The sequence below is a fragment of the Alosa sapidissima genome, chromosome 3 (genome assembly GCF_018492685.1).
Source record: "Alosa sapidissima isolate fAloSap1 chromosome 3, fAloSap1.pri, whole genome shotgun sequence".
Lineage (NCBI taxonomy): Eukaryota > Metazoa > Chordata > Actinopteri > Clupeiformes > Clupeidae > Alosa > Alosa sapidissima.
In genome coordinates, this window is record NC_055959.1 from 14,797,573 (window position 1) to 14,816,282 (window position 18,710).

The 18,710-nt window shown below is 44.8% G+C and overlaps 1 protein-coding gene across 1 annotated transcript in view; it reads right to left on the reverse strand.

Moving 5' to 3' along the window:
* Nucleotides 1-4,457: 4,457 nt before the first annotated feature.
* Nucleotides 4,458-18,710, reverse strand: part of LOC121705052 (dynein assembly factor 5, axonemal-like) — a 31,755-nt gene continuing 17,502 nt past the window's right edge. Inside the window, 7 exon segments of the mRNA XM_042085769.1 lie at nucleotides 4,458-4,809; nucleotides 11,362-11,553; nucleotides 11,766-11,922; nucleotides 13,214-13,324; nucleotides 13,326-13,365; nucleotides 16,332-16,440; nucleotides 16,443-16,478. Of these exon segments, the coding sequence (XP_041941703.1) occupies nucleotides 4,682-4,809; nucleotides 11,362-11,553; nucleotides 11,766-11,922; nucleotides 13,214-13,324; nucleotides 13,326-13,365; nucleotides 16,332-16,440; nucleotides 16,443-16,478 (773 nt within the window). The 3' untranslated portion in view covers nucleotides 4,458-4,681.

Genomic DNA, 18,710 nt, shown 5'->3' on the forward strand with positions numbered 1-18,710 from the left:
ATTGTGGCCATACTTAATACTTTATACTTAATATTTCACCAATGGCTGTAACCCTATTACTTCAACCTATTCTTGCATTGATATAGTTTTTTTTTATATTACTTTGTCTACATTATTCTCTTATATGTCAATATTTATTTTATGCTGGTCTCTAGACTTTATTCTTGCACTATCTTCAAATACCAAAAAGGTTGGTTGTCGGAAGTTCTTCGTCAGGTAACACTTTATAATATGGTGCCATAATAAATAGCAAACTAGTCATTACCTAACCCTTTGTGAATATTTGTTAATTGTTACTAAAACATCTATTTGGCACAAGTTAATAGTTTTTTCATCATTAATTAAATATTAGTTGTTTACATAAAATCTGTATGTTAATGTTTTAACTCCTGATCATGTGAACTGTTGATTAATTACCCTACCACATGATGGTATGACCTCATGGTCGGCCCATTGTCACATATTGCTGCTACAACAACTTTTGATTATATCTCTAACCTTTGCCTTTTTCATGGGAGGAACTAACTAGGAAGCAGGAAATGTAATTAATGTGTACATTGTCATGTCTTGATTGATTCACTCTCACTACAACAATGGTCTCAAGTCACATCAAAGTACTCTCAAATCAGCTGACCTCAAACCATGTGATCCCAAATCAGCTGACCTCCAATCATGTGATCCATATCAATGTAACCAACCACAAACTAGGTAGACTATTTAAGTGAGGTTCACAGAGCATTCTAGGAGCCATTCTGTAGTCAGAATCTCCCGCACCACTCTGGTGTGTAGCCATCATCCTCTGAGCTGGTATGTTCATTCTCTGATTGCTTTATATGGTTTCCTAAATGTTCCTTTAACCTGTTTTCGTAACTTTCACATTATTACAGTGCATGAAAATGCACTGTACTGTTATTCCAAGGCTTTTTCTTCTTCTTCTTCTTATTCTTCTTCTTCTAACGCAGTTAATGCAGCTTAAACCGTTTAACGTAGAAACTTCATTCAAACTATGTTACGTAGGTCTTACTTAGGACATGTGGGCTTTGTATTTTTCAACTTTGTAACTTTTATACTTTTTAAACTATTAATTAAAAACTACTCAAAATTTCCCCATAGACTTAACATGGGCTGATGACATCACAATAGAGCCGTTAAGCAATTAGAATCCTATGGCAGGTGTTCGGGCCACCTGGACCAACTGCCAGTCTCAGGCTTTAAGCATACAAACTGGCCCTATTAAGACTACACATCCTGTTCAACTGCTTCCTCTGCCAAAAACTGTTTCAAAATAAAAGTCCTCACTATAATATTTTACTGCTAAACAATTTAACCCTTTAAACTACTGAACTTTTTAACTGTTCAGCCATTGTAACTGTTACTTGTCATCAACTATGACTCCTACCCACTGTAGCTAGTTAGCTAAGTTAGCTAAGTCACATGGTTAGCATAGTTAGCATGTTAGCATGCTAGTTAGCATTTTTAGCAAAACTGCTAAAAATGATTAGCTAAGTTAGCTAAGTCATATGGTTAGCATAGTTAGCATGTTAGCATGCTAGTTAGCATTTTTAGCAAAACTGCTAAAAATGATTAGCTAAGTTAGCTAAGTCACATGGTTAGCATAGTTAGCATGCTAGCATGCTAGTTAGCATTTATAGCAAAACTGCTTAAAATGATTAGCTAAGTTAGCTAAGTCACATGGTTAGCATGCTAGCATGTTAGCATGCTAGTTAGCATTTTTAGCAAAACTGCTTAAAATGATGAGCTAAGTCAGCTAAGTAACATGGTTAACATTGTTAGCATGTTAGTTAGCATAGTTAGCATAACTGCTAAAAACGATTAACTAAGTTAGCTAAGTCACATGGTTAGCATACTTAGCATTTTAACATTGTTAGCATGCTAGTTAGCATAGTAACTTGGTTAGCATTATTATCTTTGTTAATATAGTTAGCATAACTGCTAGCAAACATTAGAGCCATTCCAAGTGTCAGTTATCGTCAACTATCTACCTAAATAATTTAACCATTTAAACTATCCACTTATTTAACTGTTCAGTCATTCCAACTATATTAAACCTCATCTACCTAGCAACCAATATAGTTTGTTTTTACTCTGTATGATATTTTACATCATATTTTTGCATTTTCATGCACTGTATTTCCTTCAGGAAATGCTTTTCTAGTTCATTTAGATGTACCTTCTATAATGTATTGGATGAATAGCTTGTATCTGACAAATAAATTGTTATGTTCTGACCTGCATAGCCTTTCTATTGTACTTGTAGTCCAGAGTAGCAGTTTAGGTGACGTTACTAGCATAATGGACGGTTGGGATTAGTTATCGCCGCCGTAGAAACTAAATCACCTGGGAGCTGGCATGTTATGAAATGACCAAGCATTACACAGCGGTGGGCAGTTTGTCAGCGATGGTCCTAGATTGGTTGCGAAAACCTAGCACAGCCTGACCCCCTGTAGCATAGGAATTTGCTTGACTGTCTAACACGCTGATGAGTATAGCAGTCCGGATCAGCATGTAACCTCTGACCACTTCCAGACCAATACGTGTTATGTTTAGGAACCGCCCGAATTAATCGGCAGATGGAGGAGACCTATAGTATATATTCCTAAGCTTGAGCGTGTGTCACAAGAAACGAGTTAGGCATTCTCATTAACAATATGTATTGTGGGCGTATCAACCCACTAAGGATAACAATGTTACAATGAACCGAAACTTTTCTAATATTGAACGGAGTCAGATTTATTAGGTTTAACAGGGGTTTATAATCAATTGATATATTTCCAACAGCGTGTGGACAGCTTCACGATTTCCTTCGACCACTCCCAGTTCCCTCATTGGTCCTGACGAGTGACGTCTCTTACATAGGTATAGGCCTAAGGTTTTCAAAAATCCATGGATACAAGTTGGGGTGGCCCCCCTAGTGGCAGTTATCCATAAAAACCAAAATGGCCCCCGCCGAAAAGAAAAAAGGTTATATCTCAGCTTCCTTTAGTCTTAAATTGTTGTATAATGTACAGTATTTTCTCTACTTTGTTTGATACAAGGAATCCAATTTTGATATGTTCTTCTTATTTTAAGTCCATTTTCATGTTAAATCTAGTATCATAGTCATATTTAGCTCATAAACTGTTAATATCTCTGAAAAAGTCACATTGAAATATTACTCAGGCCCCTAGACCCATATTTTTCCTCCAAGGTGTGCTTTTCTTTGTTGATTGGACAGGTCACTATCACTATAGTGTCAAAAATCACATGTTGTGACCAAAAGGACCATTGTTGAGGCCTTAAATAAACACAAAAGAACTATGCCACAGTGAAAAGTTACAGTATATTAGGCTTTTCACCATGTTAAGGATCAATATTATATTTTAGTCAAATAACACAAAAAACCCCAATTCTTACGTAAACCAGAGACTTTCTAATGAGGAGACACAGCACTCAAAAAATCCTCCAAAGAAATGCATGAGCTTAGTATGTAACGGCAATATGGCTGTTGTCTACTCAAATCACACCCCTTCCACGGCAAAATGTTGACGTGAATACATTGAGCTAATCATGTGCTGTGTTGTGAATACATTGAGCCAATAATGTGGTGTGTTGTGAAGACATCGTGCCAATCATGTGTTGTGATCTCACTGCTGGAGCAAGATTGGTGTTGTAAAGCGTTGCAATATGGCCGCAGAGTGGAGGGACTTGCCTAAAAGGACTTTGCTTAGATAGATAGATAGATAGATAGATAGATACTGTAGATAGATAGATACTTTATTGATCCCCAGGGGAAATTCAAGAATTTAACTTAATTCAAGAACTTAAACATTATGTATTTATTCAAAGATTTTTGGTTTCACTCTTCATCTTTATTAGTACAGCCTCCCTCACACTTGCACAATGTGGTACAGCAAAGTCCAGCTCGGTGGCACTTACAGTTGCCCATACAGGCAACCACACAGCCACAGTTGAGGAGGAGTGAGCATCCCTTGCTGGCATCTTCCAGATCTGTCCAATATGGCACCCAGACTTCCATTCCCAGCCCCACTCACTGGGGTCTGGAATCTCTGGAGTTTTGGAGAGGGACTGCTTCCAGACAAAAGCTGCAGTGTGCAGGGCACGCTTTCCATGCTGGAATAAGGCACGATGGGTCGGGGGGATTGAATCCAGGGATTTGAGGCTATGAGTGAAAAGAAGCTTCCGGGTTTCATTGACTTACTCGACACTGCAGTTCTTACTATACATGAGTACAGTCCAGCGTTTGAGAACTTGCATGTGCACTGATTCCAGTGTATGGCTGGTTGGGTCTTGGTGATCAGAATTAATACAGTATATTAGTAATATATAGCTATCAGCGTGGTGCCTCTTATATAGAGAATAAAGTTGGTTAAGCTTAATTAATATATGCTTCTCAAAGGGCCTATGGCCATCACAATCCAGTCAACAGGCCACCAACAGAGTGGAAATGTCAGATTTTAATTTCAAACATATTGTACACAAACAACAGGAAGGCACACTTGGCTCTTATCAGCATTAACAAATCAAAGACAATATTCATCACCATAACACCCTACCTTGTATTAACATTGACTCAGAAATCTGACGCACAAAATGAAATCAACATCTAATAATCAACAGTAAAATGTATTTGGGTTTTAACAGTCTGTGTATGCTGGGGTCTTTAATTAACTGACTGAGTGTGCTGAAGTAGCTTGTCACAGTAGACTGGGCAGCGCTGTTTGTCCCTCGCCGCCTCCACTTCTTTTTGCAACAGAGTCGGGTGGACGGCACCTCCTGCTTTTAACACCTCTGCAGAGGACAAGGGAAGAGCACATGAAGAGGTTACTGATGTGGAGCAGTTTCACAGCCAGGGCAGTGTAGTCGCCACTAGGTGTCAGAAGAGTACCAGGGAGTCACTGACTACAGAGGGGGAATAGACCAAAATCCCTATGATCCAACAGCACGTTATCCAGGACTTCCCAGGATGAACTTCAGTCATCAAAAAGTCATTTTTACATTAGTCAGTCAGAGATCGTTCTCTTAGTAGCAGAGACTGGTTTCTTTTTTGACAAATACATATGTGCAATACAGGTGTAGGAAGTTATTTTTTAATTTGGCTTTTTACCCAATATTGGCAAATTCCTTTGGACTTCAGTAAGAATAGCACTATGATGTTGGATGTAACAGGGACTGTGATAAAAAAAAAAAAAAAAAAATGTCGATTCCACTCTTCTGATTAAAAAAGTAACTTTTTGTTCAATGAATAAGGTGGTATGTTCTTCACACTATGACCATTTTCCTAAAATTAGATTTTTAAAATCGAAATATCTCGCCTATTTAAAGTACCACATTATAGGCTACTACACTGTAACTCCTGTATCATGATACACATTGTACTGCCAGTATAAACTATCAGCCTTTAATGTCTTATGAATACAGTATGTTGCATGGATTGCATAGCACACCAACTGGGGCATGGCATCATCTGCAAAGTGCATTTCAGTAAAACAGAGGAACCTAGAGACCCCCCCCCCCCCCCCCCCCACACACACACACACACACACACACCTGAGTGGCCCTATGAAAGTTAATGCGAACAATATAGCAATATAGCCTCATTGATGTTCCTCCTGCCAGCAGGGGAATTCTGATTAGTCTTGTGAAGTTCACACTCTTCTTCTATTCTTTTTTTCCTGGTCAAGTGCAGAATGCAATCAAACAATGGAGAACAAAGACCATCTGTGTGAGGAGCCACCGCTGAATTCCCCGGGAATGGATGTGGGGCATCTGTGTGTGTGTGTGTGTGTGTGTGTGTGTGTGTGTGAGTCTGTGTGTGTGTGTGTATGTAAGTCTGTGTGTGTGTGTGTGTGTGTGTGTGTGTGTGTGTGTGTGTGTGAGTCTGTGTGTGTGTGTGTATGTAAGTCTGTGTGTGTGTGTGTGTGTATGTAAGTCTGTGTGTGTGTAAGTCTCTGTGTGTGTGTGTGTGTGTGTGTGTGTGTGTGTGTGTGTAAGTCTCTGTGTGTGTGTGTGTGTGTGTGTGTGTGTGTGTGTGTGTGTGTATGTACACGTGTGTTTTAAGAAGAGGCTGCTGTATGGGTATAGGGCAGAGGGCCTTGGCAAAGCCTTTAAGAGCAAATGGCATTATGGGAATTATGGCAGAGCAGAAAGAGGAGTGGGGTGGTTATCTGTTATCCTGTCAGGCAAACTGCTGACATCAAATACTCCTGGGGGCACGCATACAGACACTTACACACGCACGCACGCACGCACGCACGCACGCACGCACATGCATCAGGTGCTCCTGAGGCGTGTTTGAAACTCAAGAAGCATAAAAAAAGCAAGGGTGGGGAATCAAAGAGAAATAAGCTTCAAAAGGCCAGATGTGTGCACACACACACACACACACACACACACACACACACACACAAAAAGGAGTCGAGTACCAGTGGGTGGAAAGTTATGTGTACAGTCAGTACCAGCTATCACTCAGCACATGGTGAGCTCATCTTATGACAAAAAACACACTCACTCACACACAATCCCTACACATATGCGTGTTCTCTCTCACACACACACACCTCCCACTCCCACACACACATCTTCCCATGAAGCTGTTTCCCAGGCACAATATAAAATCGGAACCTCAGGAGTTATGACGCAGGTGACTACAGTCAAGGTTACGAAGTCCTGAGTACACAGCCGCTGGTGAGTTTACTGTCCCTGGCTAGCAACCTCAAAGTTCACCCGTCCGAAGGTCATAGAGAGCTTAGAGTCCACCTGTTTGAGGACCACTGAAAACTTGAGGCCAATTTATAGTCTCACTCAAAAGAATATGATGCAGCAGAGACACAACTTGTGTCTGCAAGGTCATCACAAAGCTTGTCGTGTAGGCTTACACCATGCAAACATTACTGAAAGTTCTACTGGAGCTCTTCATTCTGTTGTTATAGAAACTAGGTGCCTTTCTATCAGACAACCTGTCGCTGGTGCAACACTATAAAAGCCTACGCGCCTCAACATCTGTCGACAACAATATTTATTGAGTGACACTTTTGTTGAGAAACATACAATGGTCCACAGGTTAGGACAACAGAGAATTTAAATTCCACCTGTCTGAAGTTTACAGGGAAGGTCCTAGAGAGCATGGAGTCTGGGAGAAACCAGGAGCAGCAGCATTAATACCCGCCCACTCACAAATGCACAGTGACTCACCGAGGCACGCACACACCCAGATGTGGCTACAAGCTCCCACACACACACACACACACACACACACACACACACACACACAGCTGTGGATCAAACTAATGGACTCATCAGAAGTCCAGATGCAGCCTGGTCACCCCAACCAGAACAAACACACAAGCCAGTCATCATGCATGACTGCCACCTGATTAGTTTTCATGTGTAAACCACATCTTTATGCGCCAATCTATGTCACTAACTGCATTTCCATTAATATTTATTCATTTAGCAGATGCGTTCATCCAAAGCGACTTACAAAAATGAGGAATAACACTCAAGCTACAGTGCAGAGGAGACCTTAGGTAGAACTGCATTAGACCATTAGATAGATAGATAGATAGATAGATACTTTATTGATCCTCAAGGGGAAATTCAAGCCACCATTATTTGCCACCACAGTCCATCCAGTTTCACTTACATTTTGCTTTACAGTGTATGAGCGTTTTGGTTTAAGATATTTAGTTACTAGAGGTTTGCCTAAAGTAAATCAGCGTTTGGTATGAGGATCTTTAGATTGCCACTCTTTATATCCATGAGTTTGCCTACATAAAGATTGATTTTTTCTCCCATCAGTAGCACTCGTGCACCAGTGCTCCACTATGATCATTCAGAGAGAGAAAAGGGCCAGGTTACCAGTGGTCAGTGTGAACCCCTGTCGTGACCATCACTGCCCCCACAGCCAGCATGACCACGGCCACCTTCTCCACCGCCCCCAGTATGGCTATGACCTCCTACACCTCCTCTCCTTACAGGGTCACCATTTGTGCATGGTTATGGTTATTGTTATTATGACAATTTGCTATTGTTCTTACTCTGCTATAATTAGCCCATTTCACAAGATGGGGCCGCTGTGTAAATCAACTTCCTGTGGAAGAGCACTGTCCCATAAACAGCAAAAGAAAAGTCCACAGGAAAGACAGAAACAGGAAGACGTTTTACCCTGCCAATTAAGGTATCATTAACATCAATGAAGCCGGACACTGTGAAATTGGTCTATTAGTCAGTCTACTAATAGCAATAAATAGTATTAAATAATATTTTTATGTAGGCTAATTTGTCATTTGGACAAGGGCGTCTGCTAAGAACGAGACCACGAAACCGTAACCCATAACCTTATTCTTTCTGGTCTGCAGGCCAGCTCACTATTCACACACTCAAGCCATAAGGGATGTCTTAGATGCGTTTGACTTCTTTTCCAAATTACACATATACAGTAAAACGAACTTGCAAGTAGTGAACTGGGGGGAAAACCTTACACATACTTCAGTCTTTCTTGTCTTGTAAAGTTCTGCACAAACATAGTGAGGCTCTTGAGAAGCACATTCAGTCAAATACACAATATCAGATAGCTCACTCAGATATTCACACACTCATAATGTACACGTGCACCCCCAAAATCCTTCTCTCTCTAACACACACATACACACAAACACGCACACACACACACGCACACAACAAAGACAGGATGATGAGGCATGAGTCACTCAGGCTGCCAGTCTTTCCACCACAACAAACGGAGGGGAAGCCCGCTTCTGTGAGGAGCCCCTTCTCACTCTCCCTCTCTTTCCCTCCCTCTCTCGCTTTCCCCTCACACACCTTCACACGCACACACACACACACACACACACACACACACACACACACACACACACACCTTCACACACACACACACGTGGAGCCGATGCTGAGACGCATGCACCAGGACAGAAACTCCATGTGGGGATAATTATCCTCAACTGCGCCGTGTCATGGCGTGTTTGTGTGTGTGTGTGTGTGTGTGTGTGTGTGTGTGTGTGTGATAAAGGTGCTGAGAGATTCCCAGACACCACCACTGTTCCCCAGGAAGCACTCCAAAGCTCCGAGGAGGATGCGCATCAAGGCCTGCTGTGAGGGTGTGCATGTGCACATGCATTTGTGTGTGTGTGTGTGTGTGTGTGTGTGTGTGTGTGTGTGTGTGTGTGTAGGCTGAAACAGCTGGACATATGTGCCGCCTGAACCTGACACAGAGGAAGCTGTGGGCCAAGAGGAGGGGGGGGGGGGGATTCTGGGTACACCTCTCACAATCTCCAACCACTCATGAACTCCTGACCTCCATCTCTGCCATCAGCACCACCTTCCTCCCAATCGGCAAAACACCATCTTCATCATCATCCCCCCTCACAAGTACTACCCCCTCCTCTTCCTCCCATCCCCAGCCCCCATGGCTAACCGGAGGGTGTCCCTGACACTGCAGGGGGCCAGAGGGAGGTGGGGGTGGGGGTGGGTGTTGAAATGCTGGGAGTCTATCTGTAGGAGGTGAGGGATGCTCTGATGCTCCCACATAAACACCCACATGTGTGTGTGTATGTTGGTGTGCCTGTGTGTGTGTAAGTGTAAGGGCTAGGACTCCAGCAGCCTGACTTCAGGAGGTGGTGATGACAGGGGGATCGGTCGCTGGAGTGTAAATCCCTCTGCTGCACTCTTACGCAGAAACGTGTTCTTGCACACACACACGCACGCACGCAGACACGCATGAGAGACAATTCCATTGTGCTCCCGCGAGAACTCTGGATTTCCAGAGTAGCAATGACCATTTCTGTCATCTCAAAAATCTAGTGTGGAAGCAAATGTGTAGTTCTAGAGGTAGCCTCTCTAGTCAGTAGTTCTTATAACTGCGTTTATACAGTGGGGGAAGTAAGTATCAAACGTGTCACCATTTTTTTTCATTAAGCATATTCCAATGAGGCTATTCACGTGAAATTTTCACCAGACATTAATATTAACTCAGGAAATGCACACATATAAAGAAATCCAAACATTAAAGTCCATAAGTTATGTGTAATAAAGTGAAATGAGATGGGGGGAAAAAAGTATTGAACACACTAATGCAGCACACCAAGGTAAGGAAACGCAAGGAACCAGCTGAAATCTTTAAGTTGTTAGAAGGTAACGTTAATTATTAAAAGGTTAGCAAATTACTAACAGCTAGGTTAGTACATATTGATGGACTACAGTATATATAAAAAAAAACTGTTACCAAGGTGTCACACAAGAAACATTTCATGATGGGTTAAAGCAAAGTACTCTACCAAGACCTTTGCAACTTTATTATTGCAAAACATTTGTATTTGCAGGTGTATTCAAAACTTCAGAATCTTCTGAGGAAGGAACATCACTGCATCATCAACCACCCACGCACAGGAGCTCTTCAAGATTTCTGACCAGGGAGTCAGAAGGATAGTCAAGCCCAAGCCCAAGAGCCAAGGACCACTCAGAGAAAGCTCCAGAAAGACTTGGAGGAAGCAGGTAATGCACGCTCACCGCACACGACTCTATTACTGAAGAAAGACATGTCGAAGCTCATTTATTGTTCACTACACAACTTTTGGACAAGCCTATGAAAGCCAATGTAGTCTGGTCAGAAGAGAGCAAAATGTAATTTTTACTACATACTACACACCATATTTGGAGGAGAGATGACACTGGACATCATCCTAAAAATACTATACCAACAGTGAAGTTTAGAGGTGGAGGCATCATGGTGTGGGATTGTTTTTTTATCTCATGGTATTGGCAGAATTCATACAGTTGAAGAACGATGAATGGAGCCATTTTTTCCTGGATATTCTTGCCATCCACAAGGATGATAAGGATGAGATGTGGGTAGGTCTTCCAACAGGACAACAATCCGAAGCATTTGTGGAAGGAACTAAAGATCAGGAGGGCCCCCAGGAATCTTCAAGATTGAAAGACTATGTCTTTAGAAGAATGGACCAAAATCACACCTGAATACTGCGACTGATTAGTTTCTTCATACAGGAAATGTCTTGACGCTGTCATTACAAACAAAGGCTTTTCCACAAAGTATTTTAACAAATTCAGTTGGCGTTCAATACTTTTTTCCTGTGTCATTTCACTTTATTACACATAACTTTATTTATGGACTTTAATGTTTGGATTTCTTTATATGTGTGGAATTCCTTAGTTAATACTAATGTCTGGTGAAATCTGAAATCTGGAAATATACTTACTGAAAAAAATGTTGACACGTTCAATACTTATTTCCCCCCACTGTAGAACTGTTTGTTCCGTAAATCGCCTTTCATTACAGCTGGTTCCTGCTCTTCTTTCACTCACCAAATGTGTTTTCCTGCACCTTGGGGTCAGTATCGTCCAGGTAGAGCAGGAGCTGCTGGAAGAGGAACTCCAGGTGGGGCTGGTAGCCATGGGAGTTGTAGTCTTTACCCAGAGAGGAGAGCCAGACACCCAGAGTCTTCAGGGCCGCCAACCTCACCTCCTCACTGCTGTCATCCACACGCTTCAGGACCTCTGGAAACACACAAACACAATTACAAAATGAATCGGTCAATCCATTATTATTTTAAAGCACTAGTTTAGCATGTGTCTATGTAGCCCACCTGGGTATATCTTGTTGAGAGTGTCTGGCTGCAGTTCCTGTCCAGTGTGTGTGTGTGTATGTATGTATGTGTGTGTGTGTGTGTGTGTGTGTGTGTGTGTGTGTGTGTGAGAAAGTAACATACCTGGGTAGATCTTGTTGAGAGTGTCTGGCTGCAGGTCGGGCCCAGTGAGTTTTAACAGCGTGCTGATGGACTGGCAGGCCAGGATCCGACACATCTGGGAGTCCTCCTCCAGAGCAGACACCAGCAGAGGAGTCAGCTTGTCCTCAAACGACAGCAGCTACAACACACACACACACACACACACACCATGTCATAGTCAAACGTGTGTGTATGTGTGTGTGTGTGTGTGTGTGTGTGTGTTAAACACCGCTCTCAAGCAGTTTTTGACCAATCTCACAGCTTCAGTGTTTTAACTGTTAAAAAATCCTGAAAGCCATCAGTGTTTTTCAGCAGAAATCCAGAAGCTTATCAGACACACAAACACACACACACGCACACGCACACAAACACGCCTTTTGGCAGAGTTTGTTGAGATGAGATCATTGTGCATTTGATAGGGGACAGTTGTTAATGGAGCAACTAATTGTTTTCACAGGAGGAAGCATACTGTAGGACCAATACAATGTTAGAGAAAGAGAGAGCGAGAGAGATAGAGAGAGAGAAATAGAGAGTGGGGAGAGAGAGAAATAGAGAGTGGGAGAGAAGGGGATAGAGCGTGAGCCCAGTATCAGTTTGATAGAGAGGAGAAGAACAACAGGGAGGTGTGTGTGTGTGTGTGTGTGTGTGTGTGAGAAAGAGTGTGGAAGAGAGAGAGAGAGAGAGAGAGAGAGAGAGAGAGAGAGAGAGAGAGAGAGAGAGAGAGGAGAGAGAGAGAGAGAGAGAGAGAGAGAGAGAGAGAGAGAGAGAGAGAGAGAAATTATGCAGTGTTGGGTGTGAGTGAGGCAGAGTCAGCGAAAGAGAGAGACAAACTTTTGTCTGTGTGTGTGTGTGTGTGTGTGTGTGTGTGCCCATGTGTGGTGAGTGAAGGTCAGTCTGTGTGAGAGAGAAAGCAGCATATGCTAAGTGAGATGACCGCTTAGAGAGAAAGGTTCAGGCCAAAAAACAGTTGTACAGAAAGACCACTGTGTATTGTTTCACATGGACGATACGTTGACACTCCCCCATACTCTCACACACACACACACACACACACACACACACACACACACACACTCACACACACACACACACACAACTGGAATATGGTCTGAAAGAGAGTCTATTACATCGAGTGGAAACATTTCTGCAGCTTTAAGTGGAAGTGTGTGAGACAGTCAAAATAAAATGAATTTGTATCTGAGTACGGTGTGTGTATGTGTGTGCGCATATACTGTATGTGTTTGTGTGTGTGTGTGGATCTATGTGTATACCGCATGTGTGTGTGTGTGTACAGTATATACTGTATGTGTCTCTGTGTGTGGATCTATACCGTATGTGTGTGTGTGTGTATACTGTATGTGTCTCTGTGTGTGTGTGTGTGTGTGTATACTGTATGTGTGTGTGTGTTTATGTGTGTGACTAAGTCTCACCTGCTGTGTGGTGATGGCGCCACCCGTGAGAAGGGCCAGCATGCAGCTGAGGGAAGCGGTTCGGATGGCAGCAGCCGTGCGTCCCGCCTGCCACACCAGGTTAGGAAGCACACCTCACACACACAAACACATCCACATGCTCACTGAAACGCCTGCGACGGGGGAGAGAGAGAGAGAGAGAGAGAGAGAAAGGGAGGGAGGGGATGAGGGAGGGGGGGGGGAGGGTGAGAGAGAGAGAGAGAAAGGGAGGGAGGGGATGAGGAGGGGGAGAGAGAGAGAGAGAAAGGGAGGGAGGGGATGAGGGAGGGGGAGAGAGAGAGAGAGAGAGAGAGAAAGGGAGGGAGGGGATGAGGGAGGGGAGAGAGAGAGAGAGAGATTAAATATTTTGCCAGTAAGAGTTGTGACAGGACTGACCTCTGTTTGTCTGTTCCTACATTAAGTGACAGTGTAATCATTGACACAAAGGAGAGAGGACAAGGTGGCCATCTGGATGGCCTTCATATAACAGGATTCCTCTCATGCACGCAACCCCATGTCTGCACAGGTGCTGCACACACACACACACACACGCAAAAACACACACACAAAAACACACACACACACACACACACACACACACACACAGAGAGGATGGGATGGGTGTTCTACCGATTCCTGCATTTACACAACCCTCATAGTTCATGGTTTGGTCTTCAAACTAGGAGGAAGAGGAAATGGTCTCGTTTAAAGCCTTTACTTTATCCCTTAGCTGTGCCGGACCAGTAGAGACCCGTGTGGGAGGATAAGGGCCCCATGACACACACACACACGTCACGGCAATCATCTCCTTATTGGACCAGACAACGCACCAGGTTAAAAGCTAGACCTACCATGCCTGATGGGTGCTCTTTAACGTCTTAGTCTTGATCCAGATCTGCTGGTCATGTGTAAACAGTGCTGGCAAACCAGATCAACCATGCACTTGCCTCATGAGACAATCAGCTGTTTACATTTACTGTAAGGCAGGGAAGTCTTTGTGGCCGTGGGTTATATAAATGTCCACCAGAGGGCGCTCCACACCCACACATTCAGCATCCATCATCCATCCTGTGTGTGTGTGTGTGTGTGTGTGTGTGTGTCTCTGAGCTGCTGGATTGTCTTTCCATAAATCCCCCTGTGTATAACCAAAGATACATTATCAACCATCTCTGATATAACTGCAGCTCCAGCCAGAGAACACACACAGCATCATCATCATCATCATCACCATCATTATCATCTTCTCGTTTCTATGCTGTGGAGACGCCAAGGCGCTGGTGCAAAGACACACACAAAAACACAGTCTGCTGAACACCCAGCCATTTCTATATCATCTCACGCTAAGTGAGTGTTTATGTGTGTGTGTGTGTGTGTGTGTGTGTGTGGCACACCCCACCTAGTGCTTACATTTCACCTGAACCCCCTGTATGAATCCACATGAAAGGAAGCCATAATGGGTGTGGGTGTAGGAACGCGTGTTAGTGTGTTTGAAGCCCTGATGGGTATAAAAGAGCGTGGAGGAGCGATGCGCGTTTGAAGTTCCAACTTGTGCCCTCTGCTCTGACAGATACGCTGTTATTAAGTCATTTTAGCTGCAGAACAAAGGCAGCTTAGACTTGAGACACTGTGTGTGCGTGTGTGGCCTGTGCTGCCATTTCTTTGAGTGCATGAGTGGGAAAATGAATGCTCTATGTAGGAGTCCTTGCAGAGAGATGTTATTGACAGTTATGGCTGTGGGGAGCTGGAGAAACATTAAGACAAGCTCTCTGGGACAGGGAGAAACACGAACACACACACACACACACACACACACACACAAACACACACACACACACAGTCCAAGGCAGAGGTGATGAGCGCACTGCTGAGTGATCGGCACAACTGCTGCGACCCTAGAACCCACAGAGCACACGCCCAGAGTTCAACGCATTCCCCCAGATTAGGCAACTCTCTGTGTGTGTATGTATGTGTGCGTGAAAAGAGATTGTGTATGAGTGAGTATGTGTGTTTGTGTGTGTGTGTGTGTGTGTGTGTGTGTGTGTGTGCTGTGTGTTAGAGAGGGCACGTGCATATGTGTGTGCTGTGTGTGCTTGTGTATCTGCATGTGTCAGAGAGGTTGTGTGTGTGTGTGTGTGTGTGTGTGTGTGTTGGGGGTTGGACCAGGCAAAGAGTAGATCTCCCATGCAGAGACGGCGAGGCTGAGAGACAAGTATGCAAACTTGTTGGTGCCGTTGGTAAGCGCTGTAACAAGCACCTGCTTATGTAAACACTCGTAAGATTCCATCTGTATCTGCATCAGACAAGGAATGTCCCAGCCAGCCGTCTGCTGTGGCTGCCAAGACTAAAGTAGACATCGGCCAACAGCACACCAGCCACTGCTGTTTACAAAGGCCAGTAGGGAGAGGGCGCTCGCAGTCTCTACTGCAACATTGGAATTAAATGGGTCACTAAGGCGGAAGACCAGCGACAGGGAGAAACGACACATGGGAAAAACCTACAGAAGAGGACAGACTCAGGGGTCTTTGAATGGAGGGGACCACAGACTCAGGGGTCTTTAAATGGAGGGACCACAGACTCAGGGGTCTTTAAATGGAGGAGACCATAGACTCAGGGGTCTGTAAAAGGAGGGGACCACATACTCAGGGGTCTTTAAATGTAGGGGACCACAGACTAAGGGGTCTTTAAATGGAGGGGACCACAGACTCAGGGGTCTTTAAAGGGAGGGACCACAGACTAAGGGGTCTTTAAATGGAGGGGGACCACAGGACTCAGGGGTCTTTAAAGGAGGGGACCACAGACTCAGGGGTCTTTAAAGGGAGGGGACCACAGACTCAGGGGTCTTTAAAGGGAGGGGACCACAGACACAGGGGTCTTTAAAGGGAGGGGACCACAGACTCAGGGGGTTTAAACGTCCAGTGAGCTCTGCGCTGCTAGTGGGGCTGGCCTGGGACAGAACCTGCTCCCACCAGCAGTTTCATCATGGCACTTTCATGCACATTTAATAGGAGTGTTACACTGCAAACAAGTGTGTCATCATAACCTTTTAGAACAGCAGTGCATGTGCTGTGTGTGTGTGTGCGTGCGTGCGTGCGTGTCCTACCCCTGTGAGTCGAGGGTGTGTGGAGCGTTGAGTAGCATCTTGGAGAGCATGGTGAAGAGGTGCAGTCTCATCTCTGGGTCTCTGCTGGGCTGCAGGCAGCTCTGAAGCAGGGCAGCAACAAGGGCAGGAACTCCCCAATCACTGGGCCTACACACACACACACACAAACATTCGGAATAGAAATTCACACATACACACATGGACACACACACACACACACACACACACATATTTCCATATTAAAGCAGAGTTAAACCCAGCTTCATAGCTGTGGGACAGCAACAATATGAAAACTATTTAGGAGTCATGTCGTGTCATGTCAGCGCAAACAGAGGCTGTGGAACTGGACCTCCTGTGGTTCGACTGTCGGGAGGTTACTATGGGAAATTCACTAAGAGGCAATTCCCACTATCACCCTCATACACATACATCATACACACACACACACACACACTTTGTCCAGTGCAAAGGCCAGTGTTAGAGATGGGAGACACAGGATTTCCTGAGACGCCTGTAAGGCAGAAGAGAGAGAGAGAGAGAGAGAGAGAGCGAGAGATGGGGGGTACAGAGGGTGAAAGAGAAGGAGGGAGAAGGAGTGAGAAAGATAAAGGGAGCAAGAGAACAATCTAATGCATCAGGAATGTGTGAATCAAAAATGAGACAAAGATGGGAAAGAAAAAAAGAGGCGCCTGTGGGATTTTCAGTCACCACTGGAACAACACACACACACACACACACACACACACACACACACACACACACACAGAAAGACAGACAGACAGAAATACACACACAGTTCTCTGGACAAGGCCAGAAAAGAAGCAAGGCTTAAAGTCTTTACACAACAAACACACACACACACAATTTAACTTTTACAAGGGCCCTTGGTGGACATAATGAGGGATGAAAACAATATGGATGAGGAGGAAATGGCCTCTCACACATTCACACGAGCGCGTGGGCTCCTTGTCAACCCGGTCTCCCACTCTTCTCAGAAACTCCTCACTCAACCCACCACTCTGGCAACACACGCCTCAATCCATTTTTTTTATACAATGAAAGTGACCTATTATGCTTGCCGGGATACACTGATCAACCACCAGAATGTTGACCACAACATTGGCTTTCGGGTCTACAGTACTTGCCGTGCTGCCCCAAGATATACAAACCTGAGGGCCGACCTGGGGTCTGGTCAGAAGTGAGAAGCCCAGAGGAGAGGTGACGAGGGGACGAGAAGAGAGGAGGGGATGAGAGAAGAGAGGAGAAGAAATGAGAAGAGGAGAGGAGAGGAAAGGAGAAGAGAAGAGGGGAGATGAGATAAGGGGAGAGAAGAGGAGAAGAGTGGAGGTGAGAAGAGATAGATAGATAGATAGATAGATAGATAGATAGATAGATAGATAGATAGATAGATAGATACTTTATTGATCCCCAAGGGGAAATTCAGAGGGGATGAGAAGAGAAGAGGGGAGACAAGATAAGAGGAGAGAAGAGGAGAAGAGTGGAGATGAGATGAGATGAGGAGAGAGGAGAGGAGCAGGTATGACCAACTATAGGCAGAAGGGCAGTGCAGTCCAGTCAGACTCAGAGTCGGAGGCTACAATGAGGAGAGACTGAAGCCGTCCTCTCAGCACTCTCCCCCACCCAAAGCAGCTCCACACACGCAGGGTGGGCCCAGGCTAACCCCACTGGGCTTCCAGAGGGAGAGAGAATGATAGGGAGAGCAAGATGGAGCGACACCCTTCACACAAAGAGGTTCAAAGTGGCCTTGATGCAGGGAAAGGTCAAGACCGGGGCACTTTGGTCTTTTCCTGCTGTTTGAAGTATGACCCCAGCGGGGCAGTTTGGGGGGGCCGGTCTGGGGGATTGGTGTGTGTATATGTGTGCATATGAGTGTGTGTGTGTGTGTGTGTGTGTGTGTGTGTATTGGTCAGTGACTGGGCGGGTGGAGGGCAGCTTAGTGAGCTTCATACTTCAGCTGCTTCAGTGCACCCCCACCCCTAAATCCACCCCCCCCATGCCCCATTAGTGGGCAGAGCTGCAGGGCGGGCGGCCGCCGTCGAGACAGAAGGATGAAAGAAAAGAGGAGAGAGGGAGGAGGAGAAAGAGATTACAGGAGGGATGAGGAGCCAGGTGATGGCTCAGCATTCTGGATTGGTGTCCACTAGTCCCCTAGCTCTCCCCGCCTTGTGAGTTTCTCTCTCTCTCTCTCTCGTTCGTGTGAACACAGAGACGGGGGTGCTGACTGACCGACTGTCTGGATGACTGACTGGGTTAACAGAGTTGGCTGAGCCCTGCTGACAGCTGGGGATTCAGAAACAAGCTGCATGTGAGGGTCACTGTGCGTGTGTGCGTGTGCGTGTGCGTGTGCGTGTGCGTGTG